Below are 13773 nucleotides of genomic sequence, written 5' to 3'. Positions count from 1 at the left end.
CAGGTAGTGATAGTAAGAAGCTGGCTGGATAGCAGACACATCTTCAGTGATTAGAGAGAGTTGTCCAAGGAAAAAACACATTAATAACTGGAGCTCAGGAACACAGGGCTGTAGGCTGCAGCGAGGCACTCTGAATCCTCCAACTACATGGAATTATCTGGCAGAGTAGTGGAGTGAGGACTGGGCTTTTATGGAGCAGGTTCATTGGCTGATTGGGAACAGGTGTGCCTCGTCTGCAAACCATTGCCGGCCACGCCCCCTGCCACTCACAAGCCCTGCAGAGAGTGAGGCCCAATCCCAAACCACTCCCTCGACCCTACCCCTCCGTGGCGGAGTGAACTCCGTCTGTAGCCACACTCGCAGCTCAACGAGGCTCCCTCCTGTCAGATGGAGGGAGTAAATACAGCGGCAAGCTTTGGGACAAACTCCCCTCTCTCCGGCAGAAACAGGAAATGCCGTAACTGTATGTAACAACGGTTTCAAATCAGCATCTCTTAGACAACAAATGTAAATTAAGAACTCAAATAAAACTCCAAACATCTTTCATTGTGTTACTTTTTTGTACAGCTCTTTTAGTTTTAAACCTGATGTTTATAAGCTTCTTAGTTTTTGCAACAGTCTGTAAATATACACAACTTTATAATAAAATGCACACATTTACCTTTTTCTAGACTAAACACAGGTATATGATCCTAAGTTAAAAAAATATGAGGTTATCATGAGGTTGTTAACATCGCAATTTATCAGTGGATGTTTGCTGGAACTGTTTGTACACAGCGTGTTTCCTGACGGACACACACAGCGTGACTCCGGTCAGGTAGAGACCGGTCTCAAGTCAGCACCGATGCAGACTCGCTGTTTGAGGGCTTGATAGCCCACTCCCCCTCCACACTGCTCCACACTCGTTGGTTTGGAACAGCACTTAATGTGGCGGACCCTCCGCGCGAACGCGCAAACGGAGGGGTAGTGTGTAGGGGTAGGGTGTAGGGCGTGGTTTGGGATTGGGCCGGAGAGACAGAGAAGGGAGGGGGGGGGAGAGGGCATGCAACAACAAAAAAACACCACAAAACCGTAAACAATGATGACACATTAACAACATAACACATTATCTCCTTTTCCACATTCTGGCTGATTCTTTAAAGAGGCCCTATTATTCTTTGTGTGTAATAGTTTTGTTGTGCATGTAAATGGTCTGCAAAGCCTCAAATCCCTGTGTTCGCTGCTGTGGGAGTTTCTCTCCCACACACTCCCCCCCCTGACTGAAACACATTGGACTCCTTTGTTAACTTCTGTAACATAGTGACATCACTCTGTAACACTCACGCTTCTATTGGCTAGGGCTCCATCAGATTGTACGTGATCGGATAAGGGGTGGGACATCTCTTGTTGGTTGACTAATCACCACAGAGCCGGCCAGCTAACCAATCAGAGCAGACTGGGCTCTGGTTTCAGACAGAGGGTGAAAAGATGAAACAGGCAGTATGAGAAAAAAAATAAGAGCTTTTTGAACATTAAAGCATGGAAACATGTCCCAGTAGAGGCACGGAAAACTAATATGAACCTAATAGGGCCCTTTTAAACAATATTTTAGCTAACAGCAAAACTTTGTGTTGACAAAGGACTTGATTACGCAACAATGAACTTTAGGTGAATCCTTGTTTTTCACTAAACATGCAAAAACAAACTTAACATTCATGAATATCCTCTCAGTACTTTATATTGGTTAGAAAGCTATTAGGGAACAAGACAGTTTTCTTCAGATCTTGGTCTTTATGAGGCTGAAGGCTGTAAGTTCAGTCAGAGTCGTTTACTTCAGTGGAGTAAAGCTTTTTTGCGAGCCGTTATTTGGGTTTATTTTTTGGAAATACTCTGCTTTAGAAGGAGCTCCCCAAAGGAAGGTTTCGCAACCTCTCTATCCCATGACCCAGTTTTCTTAGTTGCAACATTCTCATTAACCCACCATTAACCCAGAAAGTAGAACATGTGTTTTGAGAATCTGAATATTGTAATCTGTTCGTTTTTTCAAGGGCAGAGAGGGTTGTAACACATTACATTTCAAACAAATGTTACTTTTTCTGCACCTAAGGGTGAGTTATTTTACCCTAGTAGTAACATTTAACACATGCTCACATCCGTACTGTATAAGTTTAAAGTGCAATGTCGAAGCAAAATCACTTGTGTATATTACACGATGATGCAGATTAGTGTTTATTTATGCTGTGCAAGAAGGGAAGAATAACCGGCTGCACTAGCCATTTTTCTTTAAGTGCATTCCTTTCATACACACCATTTAATGAACTGAAAATAACTTATTATAAGGCTTGGTTGAATACTCAATCCTGATTTGTCAATTTGGACATGGCAGAGGTTGTTCATTTTTGCTAACAGACCTTTGCTTAGCCAATACGATCATTTATAAATCATAAAATCATTTTAAATCAATATTATCAGTCAAGTTGTTGCTGCACATGTCGGTGTTCTCTTTTCATGAATGACTGCCTTGCTGTTCATTATCCCTTACAAAACATGTACATTTTTTGTTATGACTTTGCAGTTATATTCTGAAAAGTTTTTCTTCCATCTCATCTGGATTTGAATGACATGTTATTAGACGCTTTTTCCACAAAGCGACTTGCATACACCACTGGACAAACTAAATTAAACTCAAATTCATTTTGTTCCAACTCTTTAAGTAAACCAATCATTACTAAAAACCAGTCATTCACATAATGAATCTAATTTCTCTTTACAGTTAAATGATTGGCACTCCATTGTTTCAGCGATACGCAGATGTGAGGAAGACATCAGTGTCTCTGGGAAATGTAGAGCTGTTACGCAGCTTATAAACTATTCCATCCACCTGCTTCAAACTTTTCTAACGCATAACGATTACAACAGGTTGCAGCGTCTCCCCTCCTCTCCTCTCTTTGATTATGAAAGGGTGGGCTACGTGTGTGGCCATGAATAATAAAAGCTGTTTTCCGGAGTCGTGTGGGGAGTCTCCCTTGTTTTAAATTCTCATTTTCCCGAGCTGTCAGACCCATGTGGTGATGTGATGGAAGCATTGTTAGGATGACATAGAGAGATATACGGAGGTGGCACAGACGGGTAACTTGCAGTGGAAACACAACGAGAGTAAGACCCAGACTGACACAATTACAATTTACGGCAAAGAAACTTATTTCAACATAAAGTGTGTTGTTACTTTTGTTGCCTAGAAGAAATGTGTTATGTGTGGATGTAGTCCAGATACTATATGTTTCACTGCTTTAACAACAATATCAGCTGAAGTGATCTGTAGATATTTGCTAAATATCAGTGCATGCACACATATGGAATTAACGGCAGAGAATTAAGGCCAGATCTAACACTTTAGGTCAGATTAAAAAAAAGATCACATGTGACCCTAATCCTCTTCGGTAAAAATCAGAATCAGGTTTAGTAGGAGTAGCATTTTGCTTTGTTGTATAACTTTTGGCGCGTTTCCACTACACGGCCTCGCTCGGCCTCGCTCGGTATGGCTAGGCCTCGTTAGGATTGGCTCACTTTATGGCGCATTTCCATTACAGTTTAGGAACTGGGGTAGTATCTATAGTAACGCAGTGTAGGCGGAGCCGTGACGTCATCTTCAATGAGAACCCCAGAAAAACAACACAGCCGTTAGCTGTTAGCACTCAGAGCTCACAGCTCCTCATATCTGTTCAGAAACTAGACAAAAGTTAAACAAGTACAAACCACAGACTGCCTGTGTCATGGCGAATACAGTTGCTGCTTTATTTATGTCTGTATAGGCCGTTGTTGTGAGTGTGGACGGTCGGAGCATATACTGCGTTAGCTTAGCCAATTTCCATTCAGAAAACACGCATTTTAAAAGGTTTTTCGCCTGCCGTCTGTCTGCAGACTTGTCAAAGCATTAACTCATGGTTTTTACTAACCGGTATCAGTATGTTGTTACTTCGGCATCATTTTGAAACGTGTATTACAATTAAATCACGGTCAAATATGTCCATCTTGTTGTAGTTGTAGCCCCCTTGCCAGCGATGCTCTCTCTAGTTTAGCATACTCAGCCCGACTCAGCCTCGTTGTCTCTGGCCCTAGACCCATGATTTTATGAGGCCAGAAAAACTGTGAATTAGGACCCGCCGGCCGGTACTAGGCCAAGTGGAAACGCAACCAAAGACGGGCCGCTGACGTCACAGCTCTCTTAAACCGGGCTCCGCGCTGTAGTGGAAACGCGCCATAACTTTGTTACAGTGCATAAGAATAATTAAGTTGTAGAAATAAGGAACTAATATGGTCATTTTTAAAACTATTATAACATTAAAGAATATGATTTTTCAAGAAATATATATGGGGACATTAGAAAAAGACGAAAGCCTTTAAAAATGATATATGTAGTATATAAATATTTTCATTTGTGTAGCCTTTTAATGTTTCTCACAATTTTTTCTAACATAAATCTAATGATACTTTCATATTTTACTTCACAAAACTGACCCTTACTGTACATTTTTTTATTTTAAACCGAATTAAATCTCAATGTTTTGTTGAATACTTTCGCAAGGTACTATAGATACTGTATATACACATCACAAAGTCATACAGGTACTTTAGATCACCGCCTGTCTGCTGTCTTCAGAGCAGCAGGGTTGTGTCTTCAGAGGGGAAACTGCTGTTCCGCCCCTGCTGAGCAACATCTTTCATCTGACACAGGATAATAAATGGATACAGACCCAGTGGTGCAGCTCTCCAAGACCCTGACCTCTGATTCCTATTGGAGCAGGGTGTAAGAGAGGAAAATGACTGTATTTGTTTCAAGGGGTCCAGGCCTGAACACTGGCATCTTTCACAGGTAGAGAAGTGATAAGAGGTGCTGCGAACAAGCACCTGAAACAACAAAATCACATGTCTGTACATTTTTTTTTATTTGAAATGGTCATCTCTGAAGGTTGAGGTGACTTTAAGACAAGAGATAAGATAAGATAGTACTTTATTGATCCCAAATTGGGAAATGTTTGAAAAAAAATGTTTTCCCTGCGAGCTTTGAAGTAGGAAGAAAACACAAAGAAATATGATTTTAAAAAAACAGATTTTGGGGGAAATTCAACTGGTACATTTTATTTTCATTTAAGTGATTTGTACAAATAGCTTTATTGATAGCTGTGTCCATTACGTGTTCATTGGGTCACCTTAAGTGCTGCCAGAGCAGAGCAAGAGCTTGATAGATAAGTTGGCCGGATGCCAAAAGTTGAGTTGACCTGAGGGTCAGACAGAGAGCTGAGGGGCTGGACATTGGCTCTGTGATTGATACATTGGCCAGTATGCATGTTTTATGATACACACTCCTGACAATGCAAATATTGATTGATTTATTGAACAACCAATCATTTTATTACTACTTAATATGTAAGGGATAATGTGTGTCGGGATCCTGCTCCCCCCGTTGGTGTTATTTTTTCTATAATGGCCGCCTTACAGTACATTATCCCACCTATTACCAACGACTTGACACACAATATTGATCGTGTTCCCTTTAGTGTTTACTTCCTGTCTTCTTCTACTGATTTCTCCGAGGTACAGCACTCTGTTTTTTAACCTCCTCCCTTCTCTTGTCCTCTTTTTCTTTATTTTACTGGGGACAGCTTAGCTATCATGAATCCAAGGATTTGTGCCCTCCACAATTATACAAATAAATATTCAATAAGTATTCCATGGTGTTTTCTGATTAATTAAACCTATGTTAATGTTTACAGCTGACGTTCCCTTGATCAGTGTCCTCCTAAGAAGCAGTCTGTTAGTGAAATATAGAAAATATCAGTTATCTAGAATGTCCATATTGACCAATCAGAATTGAGTATTCAACAAGTCCTGTAACAAAAGTATTTATTGTTTTCAAAATAGCTGAACCATATCTAAAAAAGGCATTCCTGGAATAAATAGCAGTAGCTACAAAACACAAACATGACAAAGTCTAAATCCCTCATGTTGCAGCACATTACATGACTCTCTTTCCCTCTAACCATCTTGCGTAACAATGTGTTTGTGTGTGTGTGTGTGTGTGTGTGTGTGTGTGTGTGTGTGTGTGTGTGTGTGTGTGTGTGTGTGTGTGTGTGTGTGTGTGTGTGTGTGTGTGTGTGTGTGTGTGTGTGTGTGTGTGTGTGTGTGTGTGTGTGTGTGTGTGTGTGTGTGCGTGCTTATAGCTCAAGAGGAGGATTTCCATCGCTACTGTGCATCATTGTTTGCCGACCCTGTCAGCAGTGGCAGGCCTGAGCCTCAGATTACCCAACCTGAGTCGTGCCTTGTCATACAAGTCCTGGATGAGGTGAGAATAACTGAAGCATTTCATTTTAACAAACACTCTTTGAAACACACTACATGAAAACATATACTGTAGTTAATTTAGTGAGGGTCAATGGGGGAGAAGACAGACATCTGTAAATAGGCTTCACAGACACTAGCATATTTGTATTTCCATTTCTCTCTCTTTCTGTCTTATTCACATAGATGACTTGACTGTTTTCATTTGTTTTCAATAGAGAGAGGAGGAAGACATACATGGACTTTCTATTGCTCAACAGAGGACAGACAACAACAGAAAGTAAGCTTATATCAATATTTAACTGTGATCTCAAAGGTACCTACCATATTCACACTGTGGCCTGTGGGAATAACTGGCAAATAAGTCAACTGTTAAAACAAACAAGACTTTTCATCTACAGACAAGAGAGCTGGTGACAGTTATCAGCTGCATGTGTGCACTTGGTTGAATTGTCTGTCAAAACTGTTTTTTTTTTTTTAGACAATTAATGATAAATCCCATCCAGTCAAGTGAAATCTTGGCATGTACATCTTGACAAAATAGAAAGAACAGCTTTATGGATGTTGGAATTAACAGTTAAGGGTTGGGGCTAAACATCATGACGTTACTACCAACCATCCATCCATCCATCGTAAACTGTTTATCCAAGGAAGCAGTTCTCGCAGAGGGCCCTAAACTTCCCTTTGCCTGGCCACATGATCTAGCTCTGACTTTCAGGGCGCTCCGAGGCTAGTGTTGAGATATCATCTCTCCAGGGAGGTGGCGAGGTGAAATCCTTACTAGGTGCCCGAACCACCTGAACTGGCTCCTTTCTACACAAATGAGCAGCAGCTATACCCCCGAGACCCTCAAGGATGACTTAACTTCTCCTCTTATTCCTAAGAGAGATGCCAGCCACCCTCCAGAGAAAACCAATTGAAGCTGCTTGTATTCGCAATCTCGTTCTTTCGGTCATGACCCATCCTTCAGGACCATAGGTGAGAGTAGCAACGATGATCTAAAGCTTTGCCTTCTGGATGAGTTCTCTCTTTGTCACAACGGTGCGGGCAAGCTCCTGCTGCTCTCAAGTCTCCTGGCCCATCTCACACTCCATTGTCCCCTCACTCTTGAAAAAGACCCCAAGATCCTTCACTTGGGGTAAGGACTCATTCTGTACTAGGAGTAGACAGAGAATGTTTCTACCATTCCTTAAAATTCAGTCTGTATTTATCGGTAGTTCTAATAATATAGTCAAATTTGGCAAATCTTTTACAAGGATGCTGATATTTTTTATTATGACAATGTCCACTGTCAGAAAAGTCCTGTGTAGCCACGACTAAAGTCTCAATGTCTTGTTTTTTCCACACAGGGTTCCTTCTGTTCAGCAGCCCCTTAGTAAGGGAACACTGCTGACCCAAACGGCTATTATTAACAGCGGGTCCTCATTAGTCAGCTGCTCTTCTCCCTGTCCAGCCCTTCCATCCAGGCAATTTACAGCACCAACACCAGCCAAAGGAGCTAAGAGCCTCCATCTATCCAGGAATCAGACTTCCCAACCAGAGCATTTGACAAAATGTAAGCTTTGTGGGTTTTTCTCCGAAGGACAGGTACAAATGTAACGTTTTGCCTGCAGTTTTCACAACAGAAACCAGAGGAAATGTAGGATATTAAAACACATGTTTATCTTAGAGATCATGGAATTTTTCGAAGTTTAGCTTTTTAGGAGTTTCAATAAAAAATAAGAAACATCAGTTATTGACTGACCAATTCATTTTTTTCCCCATTATACAGTAAGTTTAGCTGTTTCTTCTAAAATAGCCTCTAAGAACTAGCCATGATATGTGACGACAACATGATTTTCAGGTCAGTTTGCCATGAACATCCCACATGTATGTTAGAACATTGTTGTCTTTTACACATGCAGGTCAGCTTCAAAGGATGATTTTAAATTAGAATTTAGTTTATTTTTCAGGAATATAATATCTAAATCAATTCCATTGGTAAACCAGTATTGGGCCTTGGAGGCTGGCAGCAACAATAGTCAAGGACAAACTTAATACTCCCTAAAACGGTGGAAAATGTCCCTTGTGTGCTTTTTCATGAAAATGTGACCACATGCGTACAAAACATAACTTATATCCTTATTGTTGTTCATTTTATCTTTTGCACAGCATCGTCCTCTAAGAGTAAGCCATCAGCATGCCCCACTGCTCAGACTTCAAAGACATCGATCAAAACACAGCCGTCAAAAAAGCCCAATTGCCCACCCAAAGTCCATGAATCAAAACCTGACCTTGGATCAATTCAACATTTGTCCTCTCCCTCACCAGCACATTCCCAAACTCAGATCCTGAAACCCTCACTTTCCCCTGTCTTGTTTCCACCTGATGTTTCTCCTGTGACTGTTAACAGACCTCCAATACTAGAACACCATCTTTCCCCTTCTCCGTCCATTTCCTTCTCCCTAAGGTCTACATTCGAAGTCTCACCATCAAGCTCCACTGAGTCAATCTTATTGCCTAAAGTTCACCAATCAACTCCAATACAGAAAGGCTCCGATGTATCTCTGTTGCCAGAACAATCCCAATCTTCCCAGTTGTTCCCAGAAACAATCTCATCACCGAAGCTTTCCCAATCATTACGAAGTAATCAGTCCTCAAGGCAATCCCAACAGTCCCGCTTTGACCCAGAGTCTCTTTTATCAGACAATCAACTCCAGCTGCCACCTGGGTCTTGCAGTTCAACCCCCCCACCAAAATATCTTGCACTAAGTCCAGCTGTGAAATATTTATCAAACAAGTCCCCTGTAGATGCATTTTCTAGTCATGGACAAACTCCAACAACAGAGGATTCTTCAGTTTTTGAGTACTCTACCCCTATCTCTGTGGACCATGAATCAACTCTGGATAGACTTCCATCACATTTCATGGATGGCATCCAGAATTATCCTTTAAATGTGAAACTGGAGGAGGAGGAGGAGGAGGAGGAGGAGCTTTCAATAGGTAAGTGATTTATACAAATTGCCTCTTTTTGTCCATATGTGTTTGAGCAATGATGGTGTTGAATGGTGACTGTCAACTTTTTTCATATGTCTCAGAAATGTGTACTTAGGCATTTTAGTTAAAGGGAGGGAAATACATTACTTTTGGAGCAGTTTTGAATAAGATCAAGGATCAATTTGGGTCTGTGACACTGTTGTTGACCGTCAGCAGATAAAGTATATAAGGTTTGATATGCAAAAATGTGTTGCTTTTAAAAGGATACCATATCTGTCAGACACACCACTCTTCTGTGATTTGGACTGCAGATCTAAAAGTGTGTACCCAATTGGCACTAGTAACTACAACTGGAGCACCAGGTGCATTACATTACATTACATTACATGTTACTTGTTAGACGCTTTTATCCAAAGCGACTTACATACTCACTACTGTGGACAATCCCCACAGGAGCAATTTGGGGTGAAGTGTCTTGCCCAGGGACACAACGACATGCTGCGGCAGTGGGGTTTGAACACCTACGCACAACCCACTGCCCCACCAACTTCCTGTCAACAAGAATACAGACAAAGCTCCTCACTATTTCCAGAAATAACAACACTAGCATACAGTCCTCCTACATTCACATTGATGCCAGTGATACAGTTCTTTGCTCAGTTGGTCCCTCTTGAGATTCAGTTCCCATCATTCGAAAAGCTTTTGCTAATTTACTCCTCATAAATCCAAGCTCTATCTAAAATCATGTGATTTGGAAAGATCATGTACACCTCTACTAAACATTTTCCCTATTACATTCTTGTGACATCGATGAAACTCTGAAAGGATGCATCTTGAATGTGAAAACTCAAGCAACTTGTAATATCAGGAACAACTTGTTCAAGGCCAGCTGTTTTGCCAGGCTTAATTACATTCTTAAAAAACAACAACTCAATACTTAAAATTAGTACTTAAAGGGGACCTATCATGCAAAATGCACTTTTGTACGTCTTTTATACATGAATATGTCCCCGGTGTTCCAGGGAACTCACCAAGTGTCAGAAAACACAACCCTCTCTATTTTCCTCCATACCCAAATCTCTAAAAAAGGGGCTGCAACAGATCTGATAAAAACTGATCCAGATTTGAACACTGTCCTGACGTCAGGACAGTGGCGCTACGGCTATTGGGCCAACTCCACCAATCAGGAGGAGACAGCCACGGCCATTGCCGTTCGAAAGCGCTGGAGACGCTGTAGTACATATGCCAGGCCTGTAGATGGTGCTGTTCTCACAGAATCAGCCCTTGCAAAAACAGGGCTAAAAAAGTGCAAATTGAGCGAAATGAGGCATGGCTAAAATGCATGATCTGTTTGGTATTTAAAAAAAAAAGTATAAATATGCCTTATATAGGTATGGTCCTACACTATATTATTCAAATATAGCATGATAGGTCCACTTTAATTTGCTGAAGGCCACTGGTGGTATACAGATGAATACAGCTTGGACCAAGAGGCAGACAGGAAGCATGATAATAGACTGAAATATGTTGGATTTCACAATTAAATAGCTCCTCTGTGGTACTTCAAGTGCTGCAAGAAGTGTGACCTTCATCACTTTTGTTGTCACATTTAACACACATCTAATAACAGCCTCCCACACGTTGCTCCAAAGTGACTCAGCTTTATAATTTTGTTCCCTCATGTCTGGTTTTTAATGTTTGTATTTTTCTCAGTTTACTGTTACCAGGGTGATCTAAAGAGGCACTCTAGTGGCCAGGTTAAATAAGTGTTAAAAAATACTTGAAGTTAGTAAATTATACTGGATAGCTATTATGATTTTCTCTAGCTAAATCTTGCCATTTAATCCGGAAGCCAAATGGCCTATTTGCACTTTTTCATTCTTAATATATACCATATTATTTCAACAGATGGAGGTAATTACTTTGCAAAGAATGGCCGTACATTTCCCATTGGTATACAGCAAATACACATTAATATTCACTGTACATGCTTCTTTCTCATACATGCACGTTCACACTAGAGTGCTAGAACGTTTTTTCTGTTGCAAAGAACACTGCATTTGTGTCTGTTTGTATGCGCACTTGGAAGAGTGTCTGTGTGTGTGTTAAGGGTTAGTTTGCTATAGGATATTTTATTTTTTATTGCGAATATTTTATTGTCTCTTTAGAATTGAAAATTGTGCTAAAATCTGGACTTTAAACACAGAGCCGAGGACTGTAAATCTGTGTCGACAGTTTGCACGAACCTATTCATTCAACTTTTCCTCATCTTGCTTCAACTTCCCTCAGCCACATTTCACTCTTCTACCTCACTTCCTATATACATCCATCATCTCTATTTCTACCTTCATTCTTAGCATTCTTCTCACCCTTCACTTCCTACATCTCGTTGTGTCGCACTGAACGCCTGCTTTATTAGCTTAACTGAGCTCAATGCGTGTGAAACAAAGTCAAGGACTTTTACATCTATTTTACATTTTCATTCGATGTTATGGGAATTGTTCAGGGATTATAAGTGCGAAACATCAAGGACGATCAATGTCTCCATACTTGTTTGAGCGATGAAGATACATTATTTTTTTAAAAAAGAATATTTGTTGAAAAGAACATCTTGTGTGTGTATTTTTCTTGAAGACAGCGGTGATGAAATGTCCAGTGATAGCCTGGGTCTGGATCCACATGAGGAAGAGTCTTCAGACGAAGAAGTGCAGATGCACAGACGTTTAACGAGAGGCAGAACCAGAGAGGGAAAGGAAGGGAATCCTGCCACGTCTCATTCTGAAGATCCCTTTGTTCTTGAAGACCCACACAAAGGAAAAGATCTGCAGACCGATGAGCAAGAACAGCTGTCAGAAGAATACGTGGTAACCTGTTTCCATACAAGCTTTTTTCCTTCTTTATTAGAAGAACCTTATGAGTGTATGGACGATTTTCTGGGCAGTATAAGGATTATTACTTTTACAGGGCTCAAATGTGAATATACATTTATAAATGGTTGCCAAACAGACAATCAGACTTAAATACAAGTGAGATTTAAAGGGGCCCTATTATGCTCATTTTCAGGTTCATATATGTATTTCGTGACATGTTTACACAACACAGTCTCACGGCATTTCGTGTTATAGTCACGAAATTAATCTATTGATTCGTGTTCACCAACACAATTTTCGCATTTTTTTCGTGTCACACATAACGATTTTAAAAGTAATGTAAATAATAACAAATTAGAAGGAAAAACAGATAAAAAAAAATACAGATTTCAGTATTCTGACACAGAACGATTTTAGAAGCAATGTATTTATATTGGTAGTATGTTTCGTGCCTGCACCAAATAATAACAAATTAGAAGGAAAAAAAAAAATCTCAGATCTCAGTATTCTGAGGCTCTGAGCCCCATTTCTTTTCCTCGCGGACGGCAAAAAAACTCAGACATTATACAATTTAAAATAAAAGGGTTAGGGTTAGGGTTAGGCTTAGGGTAAGATATTGAGTAAGAAAGTGTTTTTATGAACCACACAGCTTCTGGTCTTCCAAGACCCGACCGGACAAAAATACGTGGTGCAGGCACGAAACATACTACCAATAGAAATACATTGCTTTTAAAATCGTTCTGTGTGACACGAAAAAAATGCGAAAATCGTGTTGGTGAACACGAATCAATAGATTAAAAATTAATTTCGTGACTATAACACGAAATGCCGTGAGACTGGGTTGGTTTACATGGATGGAGAGAAAGGGCCTCTGGATGGAACACAGGGATTTTAGCCTCTGCAGACCATTTACATGCACAGAAACCTATGTATCACACTAGAGGAAAGGGAACACCCCAAACAGCATATTTCAATGAAAATGCAAAAAGAAAATAGTACCAAGGGGAAATATAAGAAAGCATGACATTAATAATGACACCCACAGCAACTTGTTCTTGATTCACATCGCTAACACATATTTGTTTTTAGATACACAACGTTTTATTGCATACAAATAGAATGACTTGTTCAATTAAATAAGGGCATGCAAACTCCTTCATTTGATACAAATGATAATTGTTATTACAGTGAGGGAAAAATATTGAATTGCTAACGAATGAATAACCCAAAAAGGTTTTTAATAGTTATTTAAATATATATTTTTTAATGTTAAAGTTTGTCTTTCCAGCCGGGTAATACATTTGATAAATTGGCAAGTTTTTAGAAGTTTTAGAGAATGATTTTGCCGGACATAATCACTCAGGAGCATACAGTCAGAGTGTCTTATTGTAGCTGACCTGATCTATTAGATAACATTTGTATCACGTTAATTACTTTACATTATTCATCTGTAGCTCAGAGACACGCCAGGCAGTGGTGTTAAAGGTGCACCCCATTGAGGGAAGAAAAGAGAGTGGATTCAAAAGACACCGCCTGAATGGTCCCAAATGACCTATCAGCTAGTTAATGGTATGAATCCTTTATACTGTGACAGGGGAAGGGGAAAAAA

The 13773-nt window shown here is 40.1% G+C and overlaps 1 protein-coding gene across 1 annotated transcript in view; it reads left to right on the top strand.

Annotated features, from left to right (window-relative positions):
• The window catches only part of zbbx (zinc finger, B-box domain containing), a 48955-nt gene extending 35292 nt beyond the window's left edge, over positions 1-13663 (top strand). The window contains exons 12-17 of the mRNA XM_034114465.1: positions 6201-6322; positions 6537-6598; positions 7668-7873; positions 8470-9300; positions 11929-12158; positions 13619-13663. Of these exons, the coding sequence (XP_033970356.1) occupies positions 6201-6322; positions 6537-6598; positions 7668-7873; positions 8470-9300; positions 11929-12158; positions 13619-13663 (1496 nt within the window). The remainder of the gene's footprint in view (positions 1-6200; positions 6323-6536; positions 6599-7667; positions 7874-8469; positions 9301-11928; positions 12159-13618) is intronic.
• The last annotated feature ends 110 nt before the right edge of the window (positions 13664-13773 follow it).

This window comes from Trematomus bernacchii, unplaced genomic scaffold (assembly GCF_902827165.1).
Source record: "Trematomus bernacchii unplaced genomic scaffold, fTreBer1.1, whole genome shotgun sequence".
Lineage (NCBI taxonomy): Eukaryota > Metazoa > Chordata > Actinopteri > Perciformes > Nototheniidae > Trematomus > Trematomus bernacchii.
The sequence above is the reverse complement of the archived record's forward strand: the minus strand, read 5'-3'. Positions and strand labels throughout refer to the sequence as shown.